This window comes from Saimiri boliviensis, chromosome 15 (assembly GCF_048565385.1).
Source record: "Saimiri boliviensis isolate mSaiBol1 chromosome 15, mSaiBol1.pri, whole genome shotgun sequence".
Lineage (NCBI taxonomy): Eukaryota > Metazoa > Chordata > Mammalia > Primates > Cebidae > Saimiri > Saimiri boliviensis.
Window position 1 is genome coordinate 26933445 of NC_133463.1, and position 25080 is coordinate 26958524.

The 25080-nt window shown below is 35.7% G+C and overlaps 1 protein-coding gene and 1 non-coding gene across 9 annotated transcripts in view; one reads left to right on the top strand and one right to left on the bottom strand.

Moving 5' to 3' along the window:
* RGS22 (regulator of G protein signaling 22) overlaps positions 1 to 25080 on the top strand; it is a 166487-nt gene that overhangs the window by 83291 nt on the left and 58116 nt on the right. For 7 of the 8 annotated variants that reach the window (XR_012514043.1, XR_005578274.2, XM_003943028.4 and 4 more), the window contains exons 15-21: positions 9248 to 9442; positions 11317 to 11409; positions 13313 to 13485; positions 15050 to 15212; positions 17978 to 18136; positions 20805 to 20873; positions 23709 to 23870. Coding sequence is in view for 6 of the 8 variants with exons in the window: in XM_003943028.4 (XP_003943077.1) it covers positions 9248 to 9442; positions 11317 to 11409; positions 13313 to 13485; positions 15050 to 15212; positions 17978 to 18136; positions 20805 to 20873; positions 23709 to 23870 (1014 nt within the window). In the remaining 2 variants the exon portion in view is untranslated. The remainder of the gene's footprint in view (positions 1 to 9247; positions 9443 to 11316; positions 11410 to 13312; positions 13486 to 15049; positions 15213 to 17977; positions 18137 to 20804; positions 20874 to 23708; positions 23871 to 25080) is intronic. The other variant, XM_074386809.1, reaches the window with a different exon arrangement.
* Positions 12783 to 12849, bottom strand: LOC120362438 (small nucleolar RNA SNORD77). Its single transcript, XR_005578345.1, has one exon. It is a non-coding gene; the product is annotated as a small nucleolar RNA SNORD77 (small nucleolar RNA).

Sequence of the window (25080 nt, forward strand, 5' to 3'; positions counted from 1 at the left end):
TCTTGTTAACTCTGAAAATTAACTCCCAGAATTTCAAGACGGTAAAATATATTTTAGGGGCAGGCACTACTTTTTTTTTTTTTTTTTTTTCATTTGATACAGACGCCAAGAAAGTGAGTCACGGGCGCAGGTGTAGAGAGGTGTGGGGCAAGCAGCCCGTTGTGCATTTCCTGATTACATAACCTTTGAGTGTCTCCAGGAGAGATGAGGCTTAGAGCCATGTTGTGTGCAGTGCCAGGCAGTTTGATCACAGACAGGCACTGCTTGTATCCCTTCTCAAAAACTTTCCTGCTGGGTTGTTAAAGCATCATAGGTTAATGTTTAAATTGGACTCATGTTGGCCACAGCTGTGTGTGAGTGAATCTCTGCTTGAATGTGAATCAGAGTAGCTGAGTGGAATATGAAGGGAACATTTTCTTCTCTAACATGAGCTACGTTGTTATTTACTCTGTGGCTTGAAAAGAAGAACTGGGTGGCCAGTAAAAAGAGCAAATGATTTAGGGTGTTTAAACAATGTTTCTAACCCATTATCAGACTGTGTTACTTATGTATCATATAGTATAATCTTTACAGTTCACCTTAAAATCCATTTATATCAACTTAAAATGATTTTATCATCTTTATTAAGATTTTAAGATTTTAAGTGTGTTGTTTAGCTTTTTAAACTTTTGTTTTATATATATGATTACAATATCTTGTATTTGCTATATATACTCAGTTGTCAGTTATCACTTTTAGATTTCCTTGGATTATTAGAAAGACATCTTCAGATTTTAGTACCATAATTCAGTTTAAATGTACTATAATTTTGCCATGTGGCCTCATAAAGAATTGATAAACTGAATTCAGTTTTCTCATCCTTACTGCCTTCACAACCTGTGTCCCTACCATCCTGGGGAGGTGAGGAACAGCAGATACAGCTCCAACAAAAGACAATAAATGTATATTGTGTAGGCTTGGGATGCCATGGATTGGATGACCTCTCAAGCCCCTTTTTAATGCTTCCAATTCTGTGCTTTTTCAATAAAGGACTGGGCATGGAGGGTCATGCTTATAATTCCAGTACTTTGGAAGGCCAAGTAGGAGGATCACTTGAGCCCAAAAGTTTGAAACCAGCCTGGGCAAGGGCAAGATAGTGAGACCTCATCTCTACAAAACTTTTTTTTTTTTTTTTTCTGAGATGGAGTCTTGCTTTGTTGCCCAGGCTGGAGTGCAGTGCCACAATCTTGACTCACTGCAACCTCCACCTCCCGGGTTTGAGAGATTCTCCTGCCTTAGCCTCCTGAGTAGCTGGGACTACAGGTACACACCACTATACCCAGCTAATTTTTTGTATTTTTAGTAGACATGGGTTTTCACCATGTTGGTCAGGCTGGTCTCAATCTACTGACCTTGGTGATCCATCCTCCTCATCCTCCCAAAGTGCTGGGATTATAGATGTGAGCCACTGCACCCAGCCCAAAACATCTTTTTTAATTAGTGGAGGATGGTGATGAATGTTGACAAGAGGATTGCTTGAACCCAGGAGGCAGAGGTTGCAGTGAGCCGAGATCACGCCACCGCCCTTCAGCCTGGGTGACAGAGTAAGCCCTTAGCTAAAAACAACAAAACAAAACAAAACAAAAAAAAACTGGTAAGGAATCAGGGAGAAAGTGTGTTACTGTAAAGAATTATGCTAGTTGTCAGATAGGGTTTGATACTTGAACAAAGAGAAGTTGTTTAGGTGATAATAATTCAACGAACTGGTGAAGCAAAAGAAATAAAAGTAGTAGGGCAAATGCATACCTACATTTAGGTGCAATTATTTAGTTCATTTCTTTTTTCCTACCCCTCCCCTCTTTATTTATTTTTAACAGGGAAGTCTGTGAAGCTTTCAACCCAAGTTCTAAATCATATATTCCTGGTTTGAGATTTTGGCACTTGAGAATAGCTATTCAATTCATATGACTGAGAATTAGACAAATGTTTGTTTCTTATCATGGAACATCTTCTTGATGTTCCTTTATTTTCTTTTGCCTTCCTTTATTTTCAGTTTTAAATATGTGTCAGGTGTTTTCAGGAGTCTTCTTTTAGAGAAACCAGAATTTATCTAACTAATGATAATATAGAGGAACCATATAATTTATCATATAAACCCAGATGCTTTCGAGAGTGAAACTATTGATAATTATGCCAAGATAGTAGGCTTAGACCAGAATAGGGACATATGACTGCCCCAATGATAGCTCCTTGAGAATGTAAATTATGTAGCTAAATAATATGCATGAACCCCCCATGGGTAGAGCCAAATATGAGTGTGAGTTCAGGAAAAAAGGTAGCAGACAGTAACCTGGGAAAGGTCTGGCCTAGCTTGGTCAGAAAACTGAGTTTTATGATGTTTCTTGAGATGGAAGTGCTGCTACTTATTTCTTCCTGATATTTTTATATTTGTGTTTGTTAATTTCTCTTTGTTTCATTGGAGATATTAAAGTCATAGGATTTGCATTTGGGGATAAAAAAGGAGAGGGCAGGGAAGAGTCAAAGATTGTACTGTGAGTGGTGTATATTAATGAAAACTGGAGGCCGGCCACAGTGGCTCATGCTTGTAATCCCAGAAATTTGGGAGGCCAAGGCAGGCAGATTACTTGAGGTCAGTAGTTTGAGACCAGCCTGGCCAATGTGGCAAAGCCCTGTCTCTATTAAAAATACAAAAATTAGCCTTGCATGGTGGCACACACCTATAGTCTCAGCTCCTTGAGAGGCTGAGGCACAAGAATCGCTTGAACCTGGCAGGCAGAGGTTGCAGTGAGTGTCACTGCACTCAGCCTCAGCAACAGAGTGAGTGAGACTCCATCTGAAAACAAAACAAAACAAAACAAAACAGAAAAAAGAAAGCGGGAAACACAGAAGGAAGGAAGGAAGAGGCTTTAGAAGTTAGGAAAGGATAATTTGCTGTATTATTGAGTCATTGAGGGTCTAGAAACTATTAATGTAGCTATACCAAGTAGGCTGCTAGAAGCAAAGGTTTTGAGTTCAGGAAAGAAATCAGGTCTAAAGCTATTAGTATTGATATATGGGGTTCTTTCACATTAATTGACTGTTAAATTTTTAGGACTAGATAAAGTCTTTCATTCATCTACTCATTCTAAATTTCACATGACGCTAGATTCTAGGGATACAGTAATAAACAAAGTAGACCCAATCTCTGTCTTTGTAGAGTGTAGGGTCCAATGGGAAAAGCATAAAAGTCCAGGATCCATGGGAGCGCACAGGAAGGATACTTAAGCCACACTTCAGGAGCCAAGGAAGCTGAGTCTTTAGGATGAATACAAGCTCAGTGAAACGGGAAAAGAAGATGAGAATAGAGGGCATAGAAGGGATAGAGTGCAGAATTCAAAAGTCCTTTGAGGCAGTGCCTCGCTCATGTGAGAAACTGTAAGGGCGTGAACTGAGAAGGTGTAGTTGAGCAGGGAACTTTAGTGAGTTTCATCTTTTAAGGGAGGGATGGAAGAAAAGGAGTCAGCAAAGAGCCTGAGAAGAAGTGGAAATTGGCAGAGAATCAACAGAAAGTGTTGGCGAAGTCAGAGGAAAAGAGTCAAGGACAGAGGAGATAATCAGCAGTACTAAAGCTGCCTATGGGATCAAGTTGAATGAAAAGTAAGGAGAGAAGCTACTGAATTAGCGATTACAGGTATTGATTGACTTACAACCTATGCAACTTACGACCATTCAACTTTACAACCATAATCTCTAGCCACGATTGTTCCGCGTCTGGCAGCGCAAACGCCCAGCTGGGCATACGACAGTGTGGACCAGCTTCTGGCAGCACTACCATCTCTGCATGCACCATTTCAACTGTACATATAGCCCACTCAACTTATGACCAATTCGTGTTACGACCATTCCACGGTCCCGACTGTGGTCATAAGTTGAGCACTAGCTAGCTGTATGTGGTTCTTAGTGATCTTTGAGATAATTGTCATTGGCATGGAAGCCAGACTGCCATAGATTGAGGAGTGACTATGGAGACTTATAGAGTGAGGGAAGAGAGAAGTAGGATAATGGTTTGAGGGCAAAACAGAGTCAGGAAAAACATTTTAGAAGGAGAGAGGCCCTAGATTTCAACAACTTCGTAGCATGAAGAAGGAAATGGAACCAGTGGAGAGGTAAATGAAGGAAACAAGGCACTAAGGAAAGAATTGGTGTTGCAGACTCTGGAGGAACATGGTGGAGCACACCTGAACGGTTTAGGACTGGAAAGATGTCTTCTTTGAGATAGCAGAGAAGCAAAAAAGTTTAGAAGAGAGCTCTTGAGAGGAGAGTTGAGGGCATTTATACCAGTGGTTTTTCCCAGTTAAGTGGAAGATAACCTGAAAGTGAAGAAGTATAAGGATACAGTTGGGAGCTTTAAAGAGGACAGCTTTTTTAAAATGGGAAATTATGTTGATTAGAAATAAGCAAAAATGTAACAAGCTTTTTGATTGCAGCTAAGTTTTTTTTTTGAAGTTTATTTATAATGGAGTCAGTTGTCATGTTTTTATGAGGAACTTGAGGATAGAATGGGGAGGAATTAAGGATGTTGGTAAGAGTATAATTGAAATAATGGACAGTTCTCAGTCCCAATTGTCTAAGAAGGTAAGATAAAGCAGTTGGTGCATGATTTATTTAGAGGACAAGAAGCAGCTTTCAGATTGTGCTGAAGGTGGAGAAAAGCCTGGTAAGAGATATAAAAAGATGAAAAGTGTGGTCAGAGAGAGAAAGTTGTTCTACTAATATGGTAAGTGGTAAATTTAAGAGAAACTTATTTTGAAGAAAATAATAAAGCAAAGTTTAAGAAGGTAAAAGCCCAAGGCAATTGGATACAATCAAATACAGCAACTCAGCTTTAATAGGGCATTATGAAGGGTCCACCATGGTGTAGGTATAATAGTAGACTATATAAATCACATGTAAAATATCTCATGGAACTGAGGATAGCAGTAAATCCTAAAGATAAAATAGAAAGAGTAAAGGCAAGACTGAGAGTAAAAGAGAAGGGAAATAGATTCAGGTGTCCACAAAAGGCTGAAAATCCTATCAGCTGTCATTGTTATTCTAGCCACCATTTCAACTTCTTTCCTACTTTCACCCTCTTCTCTGTTCTCATAAAAAAAAATAATAAATAAATAAAATGAAAGGAGTTATCCTGATTTCTATATGAGAAATTTTCTTGTACTCACCAGAATTTTCAATATATGAGAGTTTGGTATGTAGAACATCAAATCTTTTTAAACTATAGCTCTGAATTGCAAAAGAAAAAACATTTTTCAGGAAAAGTATTTCTGCCCTAATTTAACCTGACTACTGATTTTTAATGTAAGTCATTTGGGCTGTTCCATTTTCTTTCCTTTGAAGTGAATTTGGAATTATTGGAGCAAATCCTACCTTTTAAAATGTTAATTTGATAATTTTAATCTTTAGTCTCATAATTTACCTAAGTATTACATTATTTTAATTAGTTTACTTTTAAAAACTCCGTGTATTTCTTTCCTTTCTTTCTCTCTCTCTCCCACTGTCTCTCTGTCTGTCTCTCCCTTTCCTCACTCTCGTTACCCAGTCTGGAGTACCGTGGCACCATCATATCTCATCGTAACCTGGAACTCCTAGCCTCAAGTGATTCTCCCATCTTGACCTCCCAGAGCACTGAGATTACAGGAATGAGCTACCACACCCTGCCAGCTTTAAATTCTTGAACTGTGAAATTTCCCTTTCAAATCAGTTTCACTTTATAACATTCATATCCCATATATATACTCAGCAAGTATCTATTGAATGTCTATTTTATGCTGAACTTCAATATTCCCTTTTAACTACTCTACATGCCCTTCTCCCTTATCTTAACCACTGGTTCTTTGATACTCTACCCTGCAAATTACTGTATTACTACCCTGATTTTTACCTTGTTTGCTTTCCTATGTGTCATAGACCTCACAGTAGATAATTTCACTTGCACTTTAACCAGCACCTTTAATTCTTTTGTTGCTTTAACTTCTTTACTTACATATATATTATATATCTATATATATTCTTAACACTGTTTATTGCTGTCTCCTGTCTTTAAGCTAGCTCTTCATTTGGCTTCTGCAGCATTACTCTGATGTGGTTTATCTCTTATCTCTGACTTCTATTTCTCAGGCTCTTTTACTTTTCCTCTGACTTAATTTATTATTATTATTTTATTTTGCAGTTAAATACTTACTGATATTTACTCACATATTTGTACTTTCCATTGTTTTCTAGTCCATTCTGCTTTTGTCTAGAACCTCCATTTAATATTTCATTTAGTACAGGTCTGCTGGTCATGAAGTCTCTGTTTCTGTCTGTTGATTTAGAACATCTTTATTTTGTTTTTCATTTTGGAAGGGTGTTTTTGCTAGACATAGAATTGTAGGTTGGCAGTTATTTTCTTCTGGCACATTAAAAACTCAAGGCTGGAGTCAATATCTAGTCCATTCTTGCTCTCTGGGTGTTTTGAGAGCTTAGAATGTTTATAGGGACTTCCCCACTGGCAGGTCCTGAACTATAATTCTTGTCTCCTCATCATTGCACAACTTCCAAAAACTCCATTTATAGGTAATTATAAGCATTTTGACTTTTATTATGTGTGAGGTGGGAAGCCGCTAGAGAGTTTGAGCAGAGGCGTGCTGCACAAAAGGATTTTTCTGTCTGCTGTGGTAAGAATAGACTGTTAAGAAAGCAAAGAGGAGTCTGGGAAGACCAGTTAAAGAGGCTATTGCAAAAAAGCAAGCAAGAGGTGAAGGTGGCATATAATTTCTTGTCTAGCTATTAAAATAACTGCCAAATTGCCTCAAATATTGATCTTAAACTATCACAGCCAGTGATGTTACTCTTCGGTTAAAACCCTTCAGAGATTCCCCATTATATCTTCAGATAAAAATTCAAATTCCTTCACAAAGGATAAAAGATCATATTCATGCTCTGGGCCCTACCCCCTTTAAAGTATCTTCTCTTATTCTACCTCTTTCCTTTAGCCAGTCTTATCTACTTGAAGCCTAAAGTCTAAGTTTTAAAGTTCCCATAAGCCTCCAGGCATTTACCTGTGTTTTGCTTCTGCTTGGGCCATCTTTCTCATCAACGCTCTTCTATTGTCTGATTATTGACTCCAATTTATCTCTAGAGATTCAGCTTAACAATTATCTTCTGGAGGCCAGGCATGGTGGCTCGTGCCTGTTAATTCCAGCACTTTGGAATGTCAAAGTGGGCAGATTGCTTGAGCCTAGGAGCTCCAAATCAGCCTGAGCAACATAGCAAGACCCCGTCTCTTGAAAAAAGAATTATTTTATCTCTGAAGAGTTTCTAGAATTATTTCCTTCCCTATTCCAATACCTAAGTGACTCTTTTCTAGGGATTTGGAAAATTTACTAAATGTTTATGGCATCTACTGTCTGCCAAGAACAGTTTTAGGAATTGGAGATACACTGGCGGATAAGCTACAGACTTTACTCTCAAGGATCTCAGTCTAGAGGAGAAGACACACAAATACGTAACTGCATTATAGAGTGACGGGCATGGCAGGTGAAAGTGCGATTGTTGGGGAAGACTGTGAGTGAAAGCTTCCTAGAGGAGGAGAAATCCATGTTGGTTTTAAACTCTAAATTAGTTCATCAAGCAGACAACATATGTGGGGTAGTGTAGACATCCAAGATGGAAAGAACAATATGTGTAATGGTATGAAACGGCAAAACAGCAAGACTTAGGGAAATTACAGAACATTTATACTTGAATGTAAAATTTGAAAGATAATTAATGGGAGATGAGCTTAAAAGAATCATTGACGATTTTATTTATAATACATACCTCTATTATAGCACTTACCATACTGTATTGTAACCATTGATATTCATCTCCATGTCACCACAAAATTGGCTTCTTCAGAACAGGCACTGACTCTTGTTCATTAATCTTTGCATACATAGCACCTAGCCAAGTGTCTAAGATGCAGTGGATGCAGTACTTGGTAAATGCTTATGTTATTAATATGGATCCTTTAAGACTTTTAAAATACTATTTTAAATAAGACTATTACTTGCTGTTTGGTACAAACTTATATCTGTATCTGTCTGTTCTGAGTCTAGATATTATCAGGTTCATATTCTAAGTATGTGAAATAAAATTGACAAAAAGTACAAATTAATTTGAGATTCTCAATAAAACTCTATTTAAAATGTTCAGGTTATAACATATCCAGTATGCAAACATTTTTTAAACAAAATGTTATTACATTGCTTCTCAGATATAAGTAACTATTGAGAGACAAGACAATTAGTAGAATGGAACAGATCTTTGTGGCCGGTTTGCTGGAGGTTCTATGTATATCTTTCCATTCACTATTTTTTTTTTTTTTGAGATGGAATCTCACTTTGTCACCCAGGCTGGAGTACAGTGGCATGATCTCAATCTCGGCTCACTGCAACCTTTGCTGCCCAGGTTCAAATGATTCTCCTGTCTCAACCTCCTGAGTAGCTGGGATTACAGGGGTGCGCCACCACACCCGGCTAATTTTTGTATTTTTAGTAGAGATGGGGGTTTCACTGTATTGGCCAGGCTGGTCTTGAACTCCTGACTTCAAGTGATCCACCGGCCTTGGCCTCCCAAGTTTCTGGGAGTACAGGCATGAGCCAATGTGCCCGGCCTCCATTTACTCTTATTTTTTTTTCCTGTATTTTTTTCATAGCATTGGATACCAGGTGGAGAGACTTAATGGTGTAAAGGGATAATTAGCAAGAGTCTTAAGAATTCTGCAGCTCAATTTTGTAGGGCAGGTAGTCTGTTCCGTCTCTAGACTAGAAGACTAATAGCCAGCTTTTCAGTCCTGGTGTATTCTTACCTCTTGTTTGCAAAAAAAGTATTTCAGGCCACTTTGGAAACCAACACAAATGTGTTGGAAATGTTGTGAACATAAAGGAAATAAAAAGAGGCACATAAACTCAAATCTACCATAATAATATTTAATGCTGCCTCAGATTTTTGTCATCTGAGAAAAATTGGCTAATTGACTAATTACTGGTAAAGAAATTGGAAAACAAAAGGAAAAACAGTCTTTCGTATAGATGCATTGCTTCGTGTTAAGTAGTTTTACCCATATTTTCAAGAAAAATATCACATGGGCTTATTTGCCTTCTCTTAGTTTTTAAAAAATGCCTATGCTGAGGTGTGTGCTAACCATGGTCCTTCTCCCAGCATCCTCTCCCTTCTGCCTCTTCTTCAGTATCTTTTTGCCACATACGTTGCTCCTTCTGCCTCCCTTGACATTGGACTCCAACAGGAAAAGAAAAAGGAAATTTATATGAAAATACAGCCACCATTTGAAGACCTTTTTGACACAGCAGAGGAATATATCCTTCTCCTCCTTCTTGAGCCATGGACAAAGATGGTAAAATCAGACCAAACTGCTTATAAAAAGGTACTGTGCCACTGATGAATTGAATGCAAAACCACTAAGGTTTACTACAAAAAAATCATCAGGTTTGCTGCTGACGATAAGCAGCACTGTTAACTCACAAGAGAAAAACTGAAACCGGTCTCACGTGGACCGGAGATTTAGAATTAAGATTTGGCTAGCCTCAGAATTTGGGCAGGGAAATATTTATCCACTTGATTTTTTTTTTTTTTTTTTGCCAGTTTTCCTATTGTCACCTTACGAAAGACTTTGTGTCATTTTTTGCTTTCTGTACAAATATGTCAGAGTAGAGAAATCTGAGTTTTGGTTTCCTGTGAATAAGTAAGTATGCCCTTCTTGCTATTTTTCAGCAGTAGCCTTAATTTTGATTAACAGAAAAGCCTATTTCATTTTATGTTAGATGAGTTTCAGTAAATATTACACCCATAGAAAACATAAACGTTTCCTATGTATTGTGGAGATCCTCTGACTTCACTGCTTCTATTTTAAAGTACCAGATGTTCATCAGGTCAGACTGCTTAACTGGATACAAGTTTCAACACATCTTTTGTCATCCTGAAAGAGGTCTTTTTAAGCCTCAGTGCTAGAATATTTTCACTATATTTATTAAAAGGTGGTGGCAATTTATTTAAATATTTATTTTGAATCACAAATTAAAACCATCTATGTATACTTTTTATATTAAATTAATGCATGTACTGTGTACCAAAGGCCATTTCACATGGAACTGTGCTGTCTTTGCATTGCTATTCTTTGTTCTTATCTCCTCAGCAACTTCTTAGACCGATATATAAAATTAATACCAAAACATCTTGGTTAGAGTTACCTTATTGGATTGTGACTGAAACAACTGTTGTGATTTACTAAGCTCAATGACCAAAATAATTAGATTTCTCTTTGTCCTGAAAAATTAGCATAGCATCCTTCTTACTATAAAAATGCATATATGACAGTAGGAAAATTTGGAAATCTGATGAAGTTTAAAAAAATTCTCTCCAGTCATTATTTTAAATACAGAGTATGCCATAGAGGATGCAATTATTTAAAAAAAAGGATTTGGAATTATAACTAACTTCCCTAAACCAAAAAGTTTTGGCATTAGTCATGATCCTTATAAAATGCATGGAACAAATTGTACAGTTTTTAATAGGAGGGAAAAAAAAATCTCTCTTAGTTCTAGAAACTTCCTTCTAGAAGTATGAGGACTTCTCTAAAAGCCCAGCTGACTGTATTCTGTAGACGCTTTCCCAAAAAGAATAATCCAGCAGACTACCAAAGCTAACTATTAAATACAGAAAGTTCTCAGGCAGCTCTTCAGCTCAGCTGGTGTTTCCCTGCAATAGAAAAACAGAGAATGGTCTTGTTCTCCTGACTACGTGAAACAGTGCGTTACAAACTCTGAAGACAGAGACCTGATATGAGGTTTCATTTGATGATTGACTCTCTCCTCTCCTACTACAGCATTAAAGCCTTTGCTCACATACTAATAACAATATGGAGTCTGGTTATTTCTTGTTCTGTGGATTATTTGGTTCCTAAAGCTGGTGGCATCTGCTTTCATGACTATTATCCTGTTATATTGAACAGAAATTGTAAATATGACCAATATATTTGCATTGTTTGTAAGTTTACATGGGGTGTCCAGAAAGGAGGAATGATCTTCGGACATTACACTATATCATTACATAGAAATGTATGCATTTTTTATTGTATCCTTTTGAAGTGTGACCCTGCTGTAGCTAATCTTTTGAACTATGTTATCTTCCTGCTTTTGCCTTGAAAATAATTTGCTTTATTGGCAACTGTATTTGTTTTTCAGCCCACTGTTACTAGCAAATTGTACATTCTATTGATGTTACAAGCTTTATTTTTTTTAGGTGGAGCTGGTGGAAGAAACTCGACAGTTAGACTCCACATACTTCAGAAAGCTACAGGCTTTGCATAAAGAGACGTTTTCCAAGAAAGCTGAGGTAAGACAACTTTCTACTTAGAAAAACAAACTTTTTATCCTGGAGAGGGTTACCACTTTATGTACTGGGCAGGGGGAGATTGTAAATTGAGGATCTCATATATTACAGAGTAAGGGGTAGGCAGTTTCATTTTTTTGCTGTTCCTTTGCCTAGCATGCTGCATTTGACAGGTGTTGCATTTTATTGACATGTTTGACAAGGGAGCCAGAAAAACAAAGCAGATGAGGTAGCGCAGGGAGCCAAGCCACTCGTTTGCCTTGGCTAAGACCAGACATTTGAGCCTTCACCTGTGTTATAGTTATTTTGAAGGTTATCAGTTATTTTCTGTATGGCAGCTGCTCTTTCTATTTGTTGTCAGGTTACAAAAGCTTAAATTGAGTTTTCTAAACAGAAAAGAAACTTGTGTGACAGCAATAGGGAAAACAATAAAGAAAAAAAATATGGAAAGGAATTGAGGAAGACAGTAAAGAGATCCTAGGACTGACTAGGATATTAAACTGTTATTTTGATTCATAAAATTGCATCTTTTGGATTGGCTGAGTAAACATAATAAATCCATAAAGCCATAAAATTAAATGTGTACATCTACATAAAAATGAGTTAATTAACCTGGAAAATGTTTAAGATATATTAAGATTTTTGAAACAGAAACACTGGTATGATATGATCCTGTTTATATAAAATTATGTATGTATTTCTGCATGTATTGAAATGTATAAAAAGAAATATCTGAAAAGATATTCACCAAAATATTAAAGGTAGTTAACTCTGAGTGGTAAGGTTTCAGGTGATTTTTTAAAACCTTCTTTGTACCTATCTGACATTTTTATTCTTATCCAGAAGTTCTCTATTTGATATACTACTACTGTCTTGCAAAGTACACATAAAAATCCATAAAGGTAGCATGATATAAGGTATTGTAAACTCTACAAACCTAACTTTATAACACTATCCACAATCCTTCTACTTAAGGAAAATTAATTTTTAAAACATTGGTAGTTTATCTCATGGACGCTTTACAAAAACAAATGGGGAGATGAATTAGTTATGTAAGGAATTATATAAGGAGGGGCCTTTTAAAGAATTAAGACTCTTCCTCTTTGCGCTTTAGGGCTTGTAAACTATTCACAAAACATCAGAGGTCATAAAATTGCCTAAAAATTAACTTTATGTGAAGGTGATATTTATATTATTATATCATATCATATTATATTATATTTGAAGGATGCATTAATAGATAAGTAGCTTGTATTATTCTATAACTTTTGAAAATTATATTATAAAATAATGTCTTATGTTTATGACATACTGTTAAGAAAAAGAACCAGGTCACAAAACTATAAATAGGTACATAATCCTATTTCATATTTTAAAACTACATTCGACATTGTAAATCTCTTTATAAATTCAATCTGCTGAACTATGCAACTGTCATAGTATCTAATCTTCATTTTTTAAATTTATTTTTAATTTTTATACTTTTCTTCATTTTATAAACTACATGTACATATACAAAGAAGACTGGAAGGATGTATTTTTTAAATGTTAATGATGGTTATCTTTGAATGGTAGTATTATGTATGATTTTTATTTTTTTATTACAAAAGACATGTTACTTCTATACTTAGAAAAAGGTAATCAAGTTAATGTTTTGCAAGCAAGTGTTTTGTATAGTGAATGTTTACTAAATATTTATGAAAAGAAGGGAATGGAATGAAAACAAACAGAACAGAATTTGATATGTTAGAATCTGAACCACATAAAATCTTAACCCACTTCTGCCATTGAATTGTTAAATGGCCTTAGCCTAATGGTTAATTTTTCTTTCAGTTTCTCTATTTAAAATTATAAACAATTTGTTGTGTTTAAGAGATTTTTTTTCTGAAAAGTATTATTTTACTAGGACACCACTTGTGAAATTGGAACTGGCATTTTATCACTCTCTAATGTCTCTAAACGAACAGAATATTGGGATAATGTTCCTGCAGAATACAAGCATTTTAAGTTTAGTGATCTGCTTAACAACAAACTGGAGTTTGAACATTTCCGTCAGTTTCTTGAGAATCATTCTTCAAGGTGAGGGACGTAACCATGTATTTCTCAGTGAAAATATTTTTCTAAGTTACTAGTTTTGATTCAACATATTATAATAGTGATTTGGTGCTATAACAGATTTTACCTATGTCAATAAAAACTGACAAACATGATTATCTGAAATCCGTATGGGTAACTTTTTAAAGTTGGAGGATATTTTAATTGTAGCAACTTCCAAATTGTCATTTTAAGTGGTTACACAGTGTTAATACTTTTAGCATTGGCTAACTTAAACCACCCCTGTGCTTTATTTTTTCTCTTTTCTACTGTTTCTTTCTTTTACATTTCTCTAGACTGGTATTTTAATTACTACTTCTGGAATGTGTCCTTTTTATATTTCATTGAGATGTTGAAATTACAGTATTTTATAATTTTAATTAACTGATATATAAATGAAACATTGTAGTTTTACCCAGAATATTGGAACCTTATAACATGCTTATCTAATACAAACCGAAGTGTTGAATATATTTTTCTTCTAGTAATTTTCTCCATAGTTAACAGAAACTGGTTAGATCTTGGAGCCAAATTTCACTGTATATAGTTTCTCTTCATTGTAAAGAGGATTTTTGCATCTATTCATTTTTTATTTGTTAATTTCTTAAATTTTTGTGGCTACATAGTAGGTGTATATATTTATGGGGTACATGAGATGTTTTGATACAAGCATGCAGTGTGAAATAAGCACATCATGGAGAATGGTGTATCCATCTCCTCAAGCATTTATCCTTGGAGTTACAAATAATCCAGTTATACTTTATTTTAAAATGGACAATTAAGTTATAGTTGACTAGTCATCCTATTATGCTATCAAACAGTAGGTGTTATTCACTCATTCTTCTTCTTCTTTTTTTTTTTGAGACATGGTCTCACTGTGCTGCCCAGGTTGAAGTGGCATGATCCCAGCTCACTGCAGCCTCTGTCTCTGGGGTTCAGGTGATTCTCATGCCTCAGCCTCCCCAGTAACTGGGATTACAGGCATGCACCACCATGCCCAGCTAATTTTTGTATTTTTAGTAGAGATGGGATTTTGCCATGTTGACAAGGCTGGTCTCAAACTCCTGACCTCCTTGCCTGCCCACCTTGGCCTCCTAAAGTGCTGGGATTACAGGCATGAGCCACCGTGCCTGGTCCTTATTCAATTTTTTTGTACCCATTAAGATGAGGATTATTCTAAATTTGGCCTTTTGTTAAATGACATGAGCATTGTGGAAATTTTCTCATTTTCTTTTTTTGAAATTGATGAAATTAATGAAAAAACTCTGAGATCCCAGCAATATGGTGATAGATTTTTTTTTTTTTTGCTCATCCCAATACTCCTTTGTAATCATTCATATATTTAGCCAGGATTGGGAGTATAATAGAATCAACCTAACTGGACTAGAAAGGGATCAAAGGTACAATATTGGGTTCATTATTTCCACGATCTAATGCAACTAGTCAAGATAGCCACTTTCGAACTTCCATCAAAACAACAACCTGGTATTTAGTAGAATTTAGAGAAATAAATGTGAAGAGCTAGACATTGTTTTTGTTTTCATTTTAGCATGGATCTTATGTGCTGGACAGACATTGAGCAGTTCCGGGCAATAACTTACAGAGATCGAAGTCAAAGGGAGGCAAAAGCTATATACATTAAAAACAAATACCTTAATAAAAAATATTTCTTTGGACCCAACAGTCCAGCATCTCTGTATCAGCAGAACCAGGTATCAGCATGAAAACCTATTTTTTATATTGATGTTTGAAAACCTGTATTTTATTTCTGTTTTTTTCAACAACCTGAAAGTCTCTTCTTTTCTTTTCTTTTGTGTATGACTAATGTGTTAGAGACCTTTGATATTTATTTAGGTATTTATGAGGATCTATAAATTAAATGTCTTTAATACTCAGAAATTATATACTATAAAAATGTGTTACTCTAAAAATTAGTTTATAGAATAACTTTTGTTCATCTACTCATTGAATCATTCAACAAATATGAGTGCCTTCGCTATGCCAAACTGTTCTAGGTGCTCATGATAAAGTGGTGAAGAAGATGGACAAGCTCCCTCCACCTGTCAACATGTAGGAAAACAGCTGTTATCAACCATGAAGCCAAGTATCTACCACTTTTCTGTTCTTCTCTGAACTGATATTACTCCAAATATAGTTGATCTTTGAAAATCCTCTATATTATGGAAACTAGAGCAAATATTATAAAAGAAAAAAAAAGAAAATCATCCTTACAATTGTAATTTTCCCAGATACTATTTTTATTGACCAGGGCATATTTGAGCATTTTGTTGGACGAAAGTCCTATGGCCTCAATCACAATCTATTAATAACCAAATAACTAACTATCATTACACTGGCAGCAAGAATATAAGATTGGGTTGGGTGCAGTGGCTCACGCCTGTAATCCCAGCACTTTGGGAGGCCAAGGCAGGTGGACTGTTTGAGGTCAGGAGTTTGAGACCAGCCTGGCCAACATGGTGAAACCCTGTCTCTCCTAAACATACAAAAATTAGCCTGGTGTGGTGGCACACACCTGTAATCCCAGCTACTCAGGAGGCTGAGGCAGGAGAATCCCTTAAATCCAGGAGGCAGAGGCTGCAGTGAGTGGAGATTGCAGCCCTGCACTCCAGCCTGAACAACAGAGTGAGACTCTGTCTCAAAAATAAATATATATGTAAATTGGAATTCATAAGTAGGTTTGTGTTCATGTGACACTGCTCATGAAATATGATCCAATTTTTATACTTTTGAAATATAAAGAATTATTATGATTTAGTTTGAAGTTTGTTAGTGCTACATTAATACCTAAAGATGTAATGTATGGCTTATGATTTTTTTTCTTGGTAGTTTACAAGAATGTATATTCTAACGGTATATATTAATAAAATACAAATTTCAAATTAATGCTAAATTCGGTAAATTATAGAAAAATTTAGAGAGGTTCATACCAAATTTAAAAGCTAAGTAGTGCATACCAAATTTAAAAGCTAGATCTTTGGGGTGCAGGAGAAATTGGCAGAAGTCTTTGGGAGCAAGAGGGAGCAGGAATTCTAGAATTAAGCAACTTTGACAAAAACGCTTTGTCCTTAGTTCCCTGAGATACAAATCTGGGACACATTAGCAAAAGTGGTTGGGTGTCTCAATAAGCACAAGTATGAAATAAACACATGGAAAGCATTTGTTTTCTATTTGGCTTGTGCTACATTTCGTGAGGTTTCATGGTATCTGATGCTACTGTGTGAATCCTCCATAGTACACACAACATGCTGAGAATCTAAGTCAGTGAAAGTCACCCCTTGCTATCATAGCAAAGGGATGTGCTTACTACAGAGGAGTTTTCCCGATGATCCTTCTTTGTCTTTGTCATTACTTTTAAAATGTATTTTATACTTAAGGATGTCTGCATCACATTGTCTTATAAAGATTGCTCTGGTTCAGATTTCGATTGTGTGGCCAATTTGCTCTTTGATTAGCAAAATAGTCTTTTTTTCTTTCTTTTTTTTTAGGCAGAAACGATCATAGTGTTGATATTATTTAATTATTAAAGGAGGACTCAAGACAATTTCCTTTTTGTTTTTATATAAAACAATAGTATTAGTAGTGGTATCATATTAATATTATTGCTCAAAGGAGACCTAAGAAGAGGGCAGTTGTTCCAATAAGCAATCCAAAAATTTTCAGTGGTATGTACACAGAAACAGATAGAAACCAGAGGGAGTTATGGCAGGAAAAACCCATTAGTAGCTTGTTGAAGCCAATAATTAAACAGAAGAAAAATTTAGATCACAAAGAAGTTGTGTTTTTCAAATGGTACTTATTGTCTATAAAACGTGACTTCTCTGCTTCCTGCTGCCTCCGTTTTCTGCTTTCTGGTTGTTGGAACAGCCCTACGTTGCCACCACTACAGCTGTACTGTTCTGGGTGCATAGTGCATGACAGCTACCATCACCCTGTTTCCAACCCAAAATTTGTTGGTAATATACATATAATATCTGAGTCGAGGTTGTCTTTTCACTAATTAACACATTTTCCTCATCCACAGAAGAAAAGTCTTAAATGGATCAATTTGACTATAATCACAGATTCACAGGATATTAGAAAACTAATAGACTAATGTCTTCATTTTTTGGTTGGAGATACTGAGTCCATGGAGAAAAAAAAAATGCCATTGCTGTGGTCACACAGGATAAAAATCCCACTTCTGTGTTCTTTTTGAGATATCATAAATAAGCAAAAATCACACATCTAACACAACCACCACATAAACCACAATTGTCTGTCTGATTTTAGGGGAGTTACTGTATACAGTATTGTGTGATTACTCAGTATAGCAAGGATATGTTATACAGAAAATGAAAATTGGTACCTCTCAGAGTGCAGCAAATGGTTTTATAGTGAGTGAATGAATTAATGGCTATTAGTGTTTCTTTTAAAAATCACAAGTTTGAAGTTTCTGTTTTCATTTTAATTTTCTTAGGTAATGCATTTAAGTGGTGGCTGGGGGAAGCTTCTCCATGAGCAGCTTGATGCACCTGTCCTAGTTGAAATCCAGAAGCACGTCCAAAATAGGCTAGAAAATGTATGGCTGCCATTGTTTCTTGCAAGTGAACAGTTTGCAGCACGTCAGAAGATAAAGGTATATAAATTAGTATAATCTTTTGATAGCAGTTGTCAGTACCTACTGAAACTTCAAATGTGTATACCTGGTGACCCAGCCATTGTACTTCTTCTTTTGTTTTTAAGGAATGAGTTCTGTCACCCAGGCTGAAGTGCAGTGGTGTGATCCTAGCTCACTGCGGCCTCGAACTCCTGTGCTCAAGCAATCCTCCCACCTCAGCCTCCCAAGTAGCTGAGACTACAGGCATGCACTACCATGCCTAGCTAATTAAAAACAAAAAAAATTTTTTTTAAGAGATAGAGTCTTGCTATGTGCCCATGCAGGTTTCAGACTCCTAAGATCAAGCAGTACTCCTGCCTTGGCCTCCCGAAGTGCTGGAATTACAGGTGTGAGCCACCATGCCAGGCCTTAGTCATTGTACTTCTGTTGAGAGTGGTTTAAAGTATGGAGTCAGCCAAGTGTGGTGGCATGTACTTGTAGTCCTAGCTACTTGGAAGGCTGATGCAGGAGGATCGCTTGAGTCTAGGAGATTGAGGCTACAGTGAGCTGTGATTACATCACTGCACTCCAGCCTGGGTGACAGAGTGAAACGCTGTCTCTAAAATAATAATAATAATTTTTGTTAAAAAAGCATGGAGTCAAACTTTCCAAGTTACTGGTTTTTTGTTTGTTTTAGAGACAGGGGTCTCCTTGTTGTCCCAGTATCCAAACTAGAGTGCAGAGGCTATTCACAGGCACGAACATGGTGCGCTACAGCTTTGAACCACTGGGGCTTGATTAGTTACTGCCTCCGCCTCTGAGTTGCTGGGACTATAGGCAAGTGCCACACTGCCCAGCTCTGACCGCCAAGTTTTAATTTCAACACTGCCACTTACTAGTTGTACTATCTGTAAGTTTCATAAATTGTTTCCTCATCTGAAAAATTGAGTTAGTCATAGTAATTACTTAGTAAGGTTGTTCTGAAAAATGAAGTGAAATTAACATGTGTTTAGTTTCTTAGAATGGTGCTTGGCACATGGCAAACACTCAAATGTTATCTATTAATATAGTTGTTATTTTTAATATTATTAAGTCCTCACACAGTGGGCAATGTTATACAAGGATATTCATTGCAATGTCAAATGGGAGAAGAATTAGATAAGTTGTGACAGTTCCATGCTATGGAAAAATATGCAGATTTCCTTACAAAATGAGATAAAAATAAAAATGAGATTTCCACATGTACTGTATGAAAGATATTATTTATTGAACAAAACAAGCAGGATACAGAACAATATATAGAAGATAATCCCATTAGATTTGCTTATATCTATGTCTGTGCATATCCATCTGTCCATCCATTTGTTTATGTTTATGCTTATGGAAGAAAAATATCTAAAAGGATCGGCCTCCTGGGAATGAGTTTGGGGACTGAGAAGAATTTTTATTTTTTATTTTGTAAAGTGGGCTTCTCTTTGCTTTGCTTTGTCTTATTTTTATTTTATAAGAAGTATTACTTTGATAATTTAAAATGTCATTAGCATACCTAAAAACAGGCAAACCCGATCTTTACAAAAATAACACAAGGGTCAGAAAACATATAATTTTGGACTTTAGTATACAAAGCCGTATGCCATTAATACTAATCAGGAAGAACCTGAAACACTCTGTGGCCTACTTATTTGGAAATATCTGTAGTCATTTGAGGTAAGCAACTTATGGAAAAGACAGTACAGCTGGGAACACAGAATTTATAGTATGGAGATGAAGAATTGACTTTAGGTAAAACATTCCTGGAAATAAGCTTTGGGAAAACTCAAATCTCCCCATTCCCTTTCTTCAGGCTAACTCCAACTCTCTATCCAAAGCCAAATAAAAGGACATCTGGCTTACTAATATTATTTACCACATTTCCACATTATGTTTATCACTGTAATTTTATTGTAATGCATAGTCATTTATTAGCATTCTTTGGATGGCTAGCAAAATAAATTGATTCTGGCAACCTTGAACCAAATACAAAAAGGAGATAATTTATTCTAAATTGGTGCATTTCACACACATAAAGAGGTGATGCCCAAGCCTTAGAAAAGATGTAGGCCAGGACAGCCCTAGGAACCCAAGAAAAATTCTTGGATCTTTCCTCCTGGCTCTGTCTGTCAAAAAGACTTAACCCCAGTGATTCCAGTTCTTATCTAGATCTGCTTCTGGATATATCTGCTTTGGACAGGGGGATAGACACCATAGCACAGATTTGTTATGAGTGGTTCCCAAGAAAGGGGAAATATGTGAATAGGCAATAACTCCAAGAAATATCTACTACATTTCTGTGTTGAGTAACTTTTAGTACTCTTCTAAAATTAGTTGTGAAAGTATATGGCTAGAAAATGGCTAAAAAGTCTGAGAAGTCATAATTGTCTTTCCAGCTTTCAGTTCCCATCTGAGCTCAAGTGAAACTATCATTATTTGGGCAATAACAATTGGGTATTGTTATCTCTGTTTTACAGATTAGAATACAGTGTTCAGAAGAATTTGGTACCTGACCATAGGGATTCCATGTTTAAGTTTGATCCTCTCTCTCTTAAGCTTCACTATCTCTTATCCAAGTTAATCTTTATCTCATTTTTTTAGCTACTAAATTAGTAAATTATTTCAAACCTTTAAACATTCTGAATAACTGGGATAAAATAATTGATTTTGCTTTCAGGTACAGATGAAAGACATAGCAGAAGAGCTGTTACTACAGAAGCCCGAAAAGAAAATTGGGGTCTGGAAGGCAAGTAATATTTGTTACATTCTTCCTCTTGTAAGTTTTCCTCTGTCAAAGTATTGTTTTTCCTTCCCTTTCTTGTTCAAAAGTCCTCACTGAAGACACACTGTTTTCTAAACTGCCGACTGAGCATTGATACTGTTTTTAATTGGTGAATGGAATTTGGGGGAAAATGTGACTCCACCAGAACTCTGTTCTTTTTTAAAAAAATATTATTATTATTCTTATCATCATCATCATCATCATCATCATCATTTTTAGGGTCTTGCTGTGTTGCCCAGGTCAGAGTACATGGCATGATCATAGCTCATTGTAACATCTAACTCCTGGGCTCAAGTGATCCTCTTGCCTTAGCCTCCTGAGTATAGAGCTCCATTCTTAAAGAGATCCTTGACCTGCACAACCTTAGAGTGTGTGATTGCCTTAAGTATATATTTTTCTTCATTCTGCATGTCATGGATTTACTGAGACAAGCTGTGCATTCCAGCATATGATAGTTAATTATTAAGAGTGAGTTACATAAAAAATAAGCAACATGTAGCAGAATCGGCAGGTTAAATCATCTTACATTTTGACATCTGTCTGTCTGTCTATCTATCTATCTATCTATCTATCTATCTATCTATCTGTCTGTCTACAGAGTTTCTGTTGCCCAGGCTGGAATGAAGTGGCATGATCTCAGCTCACTGCAACCTCTGCCTCCTGGGTTCAAGCAAGCCTCGGGCCTCAGCCTCCCCAGTAGTTGGGATTACAGGCACGTACCATCACGCCTGGCTAATTTTTTGTATTTTTAATATAGATGGGGTTTTGCCATGTTGCCCAGGCTGATCTTGAACTCCTGAGCTCAGGCAATCCACCCGTCTTGAGCTCCCAAAGTGTTAGGATTACAGGCGTGAGCCACCATGCCTGGCACATCATCCCTTCTATTTAGAATTGCATTTTAGTCGTAACTGTATACTGCTCCCTGGCATCCTCACAAGGGCACTTTGCCGAGCAGGAGCACACATAAAAAATCAAATCAAATCAAAATAGAAATAAAAATAATAAAAACAAAAAGAATTACATTTTAGCTTTAAAAGAATTAGGATAGCTACCACTTTGGTGACTTAAAACCAATACAATATAATACCTGGCTAGAAATGGCCTATTTTGCTTTGTAACAAGCATGATAAACATAGTCTTCCTTTTGAGCTCACAAGTTTATGTGTATTTATCCTTCTGCAGGTCCTGATAAAATGTCGAACTAGACCTAGGTGACCCTCTGCTAACTAACAAAGATAAATGTTTTTTGAATATTAGAGGAATATATGTATCTGTCAGTATGCGCTTTTCTGTATTTTCCCCTTGAAAAGTAATAAACGTTTTAAATGTTTGTTTTTTGCTATAATTTTGATTGAAATATTATGTAGAATGAGATTATTTTTATATAATTATGTATTACATATATTTTATTATTTTGTTTAAATTACAGGTTTTAGTTAAATTTCTAAGTTTTAGTGTCTTAAGCAGATCTTAAAATATTATTTGCTGAGTGGGTTTTAAATAAACATCCCAGTCTAATATCTAGTTGTTCCAAAAATCTGTAGGGCTGTAATTTTAATATGGACCATATGGTGGGGGTCTTAACATTTTGTCCAGAGAACGTGACATGTGTTTCACTGAAATAGTGATAGACATCTATTCACCTTATCTGGGTTAATGGCGCCACCATTCATCTAGACTGCCTGGAGTGGCCTTCACTTTTCAGTTTCCAACTCAGATGTCATCCTCAAGGCCCTTCTCTGAAAGGTTTTACTCCTCCAGGCAGAATTAGTTACTCCTCCTTTATGTTACCATGGTACTTTAAAAAAATATAACTTTAGAAACACTTAAATTGATGGTCACATATGATTTGTTTCAAGGAATTTATTTTATGTGTGGCTAAATCCATCTAAAACATTGTCTTTGGAATGATACTTCCTTGCATGCTTTTAAGCTAAAAATCAGCTTTGGGGAACTTCATTATTAAAACCTATTTAGTGAATTCAACAAAATCAATTTCTTATGTTTTCAATCTGAGAGGCTAAGTGATTTTAAATAGGCAAAATTTTAAAAAAGTAGATATTTTATATTTCCAAATTGTGAAGATATAAAATAAGTGTAGATAAAAATAACTTTAGGTGTTACTAAAATGCCGTGGGTGCTTCTAGCTTTTATGTTATGTAAAGTAAACCCATAGTCAGAGGAGTTTTATCAAAATAATTTATTAATGATCATTATTTATCATTTTTAGTCACAATTTATTAAAATAATATAAAGATGTCTCATCTAAAAATATAATATTTCCAGGATAAAATTATAGTGAAGCTCTATAGTAAATTATTTAACTTATAGAATTTAATTGATAATTTTTTCTTAAAAAATGAAAAATGTATTGAATGTTCGACTACTTTTACTTTTTAAAGGCAGGAGAATTATATATTAATATATAACATATAATAAAATAAATAATGTAATATATGATCATAACATTATGATTATTTTGTTTTGTTTGAGCACAGAACTCATACAATGCACTAAAAAGTCGTTTTTCACCATAATCTCAAGCTGTAATAACTGTTAACATTTTTAAACAATGTAGTCATATGGTCTAAATCATTTAGTCATTTCTTGTTCGCTCTACCTCCTAAAACTGAAGCCATAAAAAATATAAAGGAGACAAAAGAGAAAGGAATGGGGGGAAAGTTGCCAAATTCTACTATAGCTGTGCCACAAATTTCAACAGGCAAAATCATAGGAGATAGAAGTTGGTAATTGTTAGCCTAATTAATGAGCTAATTTCATATATTCTGTTTTGGACAGCCTGTGGAGAGTAAGTGGATCTCTTCATCTTGTGAAATAATTGCTTTCCGCAAAGCTTTATTGAATCCAGTTACTTCAAGACAGTTTCAACGTTTTGTGGCTCTAAAAGGAGATTTGTTGGAAAATGGGGTACTCTTTTGGCAAGAAGTACAAAAATATAAGGTATTGTATTGGGAGTAGAGAAAACAACCTGTTTTGAGGAGGAAGTGCATTAAAATGTCAGATTTTTAAACTAACTTTATGCACAAGATTTGTATAAGATATCCCAATTTTGCCATCTTTTTCCTACCAGTATATAAATATTGAGATATTTATTGTCCAATCTCTAGATACATTTATTATTATACACTGAAGAGTAAGAGTGAGCTCTGGAATGATAATACAGGTTGAGTATTCCAAGTCTGAAAATCTGAAACCCAAAATGTTCCAAAATCTGAAACTTTTTGAAAGCCAACATGATACTCAAAGTAAATGCTCCTTGGAGTATCCCAGATTTTGGATTTTTGGATCCGGAGTGCTCAACCAGTCAGTGTAATATAAATATTCCAAAATCAAAAGAGAATCCAAAATCTAAAATGCTTCTGGTCCCAACCATTTCACATGAGGAATACTCAACCTGTATTAGGTTTTTTTAAGGTATTAACAAACATATGATTTAATGAAAACCTTCCCAAAGAGAGTTTTAACTATATTTCTACATATCAGTTATCTCTAAATATATGTACATAGTTTTTCCTAATAATATTTATATTTGGTGTATCCATACAACCAAGATCTCCTTGTAAGAATCCCTTTCAGCCATATTTATAGTAATAGTAATAAAAAAGACAGGATTGTGGATAAATAAACCAACAGAGAAAAGAAAGGAATTAGAAAGAATTAGCGATTAGAAAGAATAGCCAAATTCTTAACAAAATAAGTATAAGATAAATGGTTAGGTACAAAGGCAGTTTATTTTCAAGGTTAAGTGTTTAATGTAATCAGATATAATCATTGTGTGGAAGAGGAGGAAGGGACTTTTCATATTATGTTGTCTAGACTCGAATAAAGAAATGTTGTCTAGAAATACTGAAAGGTATTTCAGTCTTTGCTTAAATGCTCCCAGAGGCAGCAGGCTGATTTCCTTGCAAGCAGTCTATTCCATCCCACTGTAAAAGTGGGGAATAAAAATTAACAATTTAGCCAGGTGTAGTGGCGCATGCCTGTAATCCCAGCACTCTGGGAGGCTGAGGTGGGTGGATCACCTGAGGTTGGGAGTTTTGAGACCAGCCTGACTAACATGGAGAAACTCCGTCTCTACTAAAAAAATACAAAAATAGCCGGTATGGTGGTGCATGCCTGTAATCCCAGCTATTTGAGAGGCTGAGGCAGG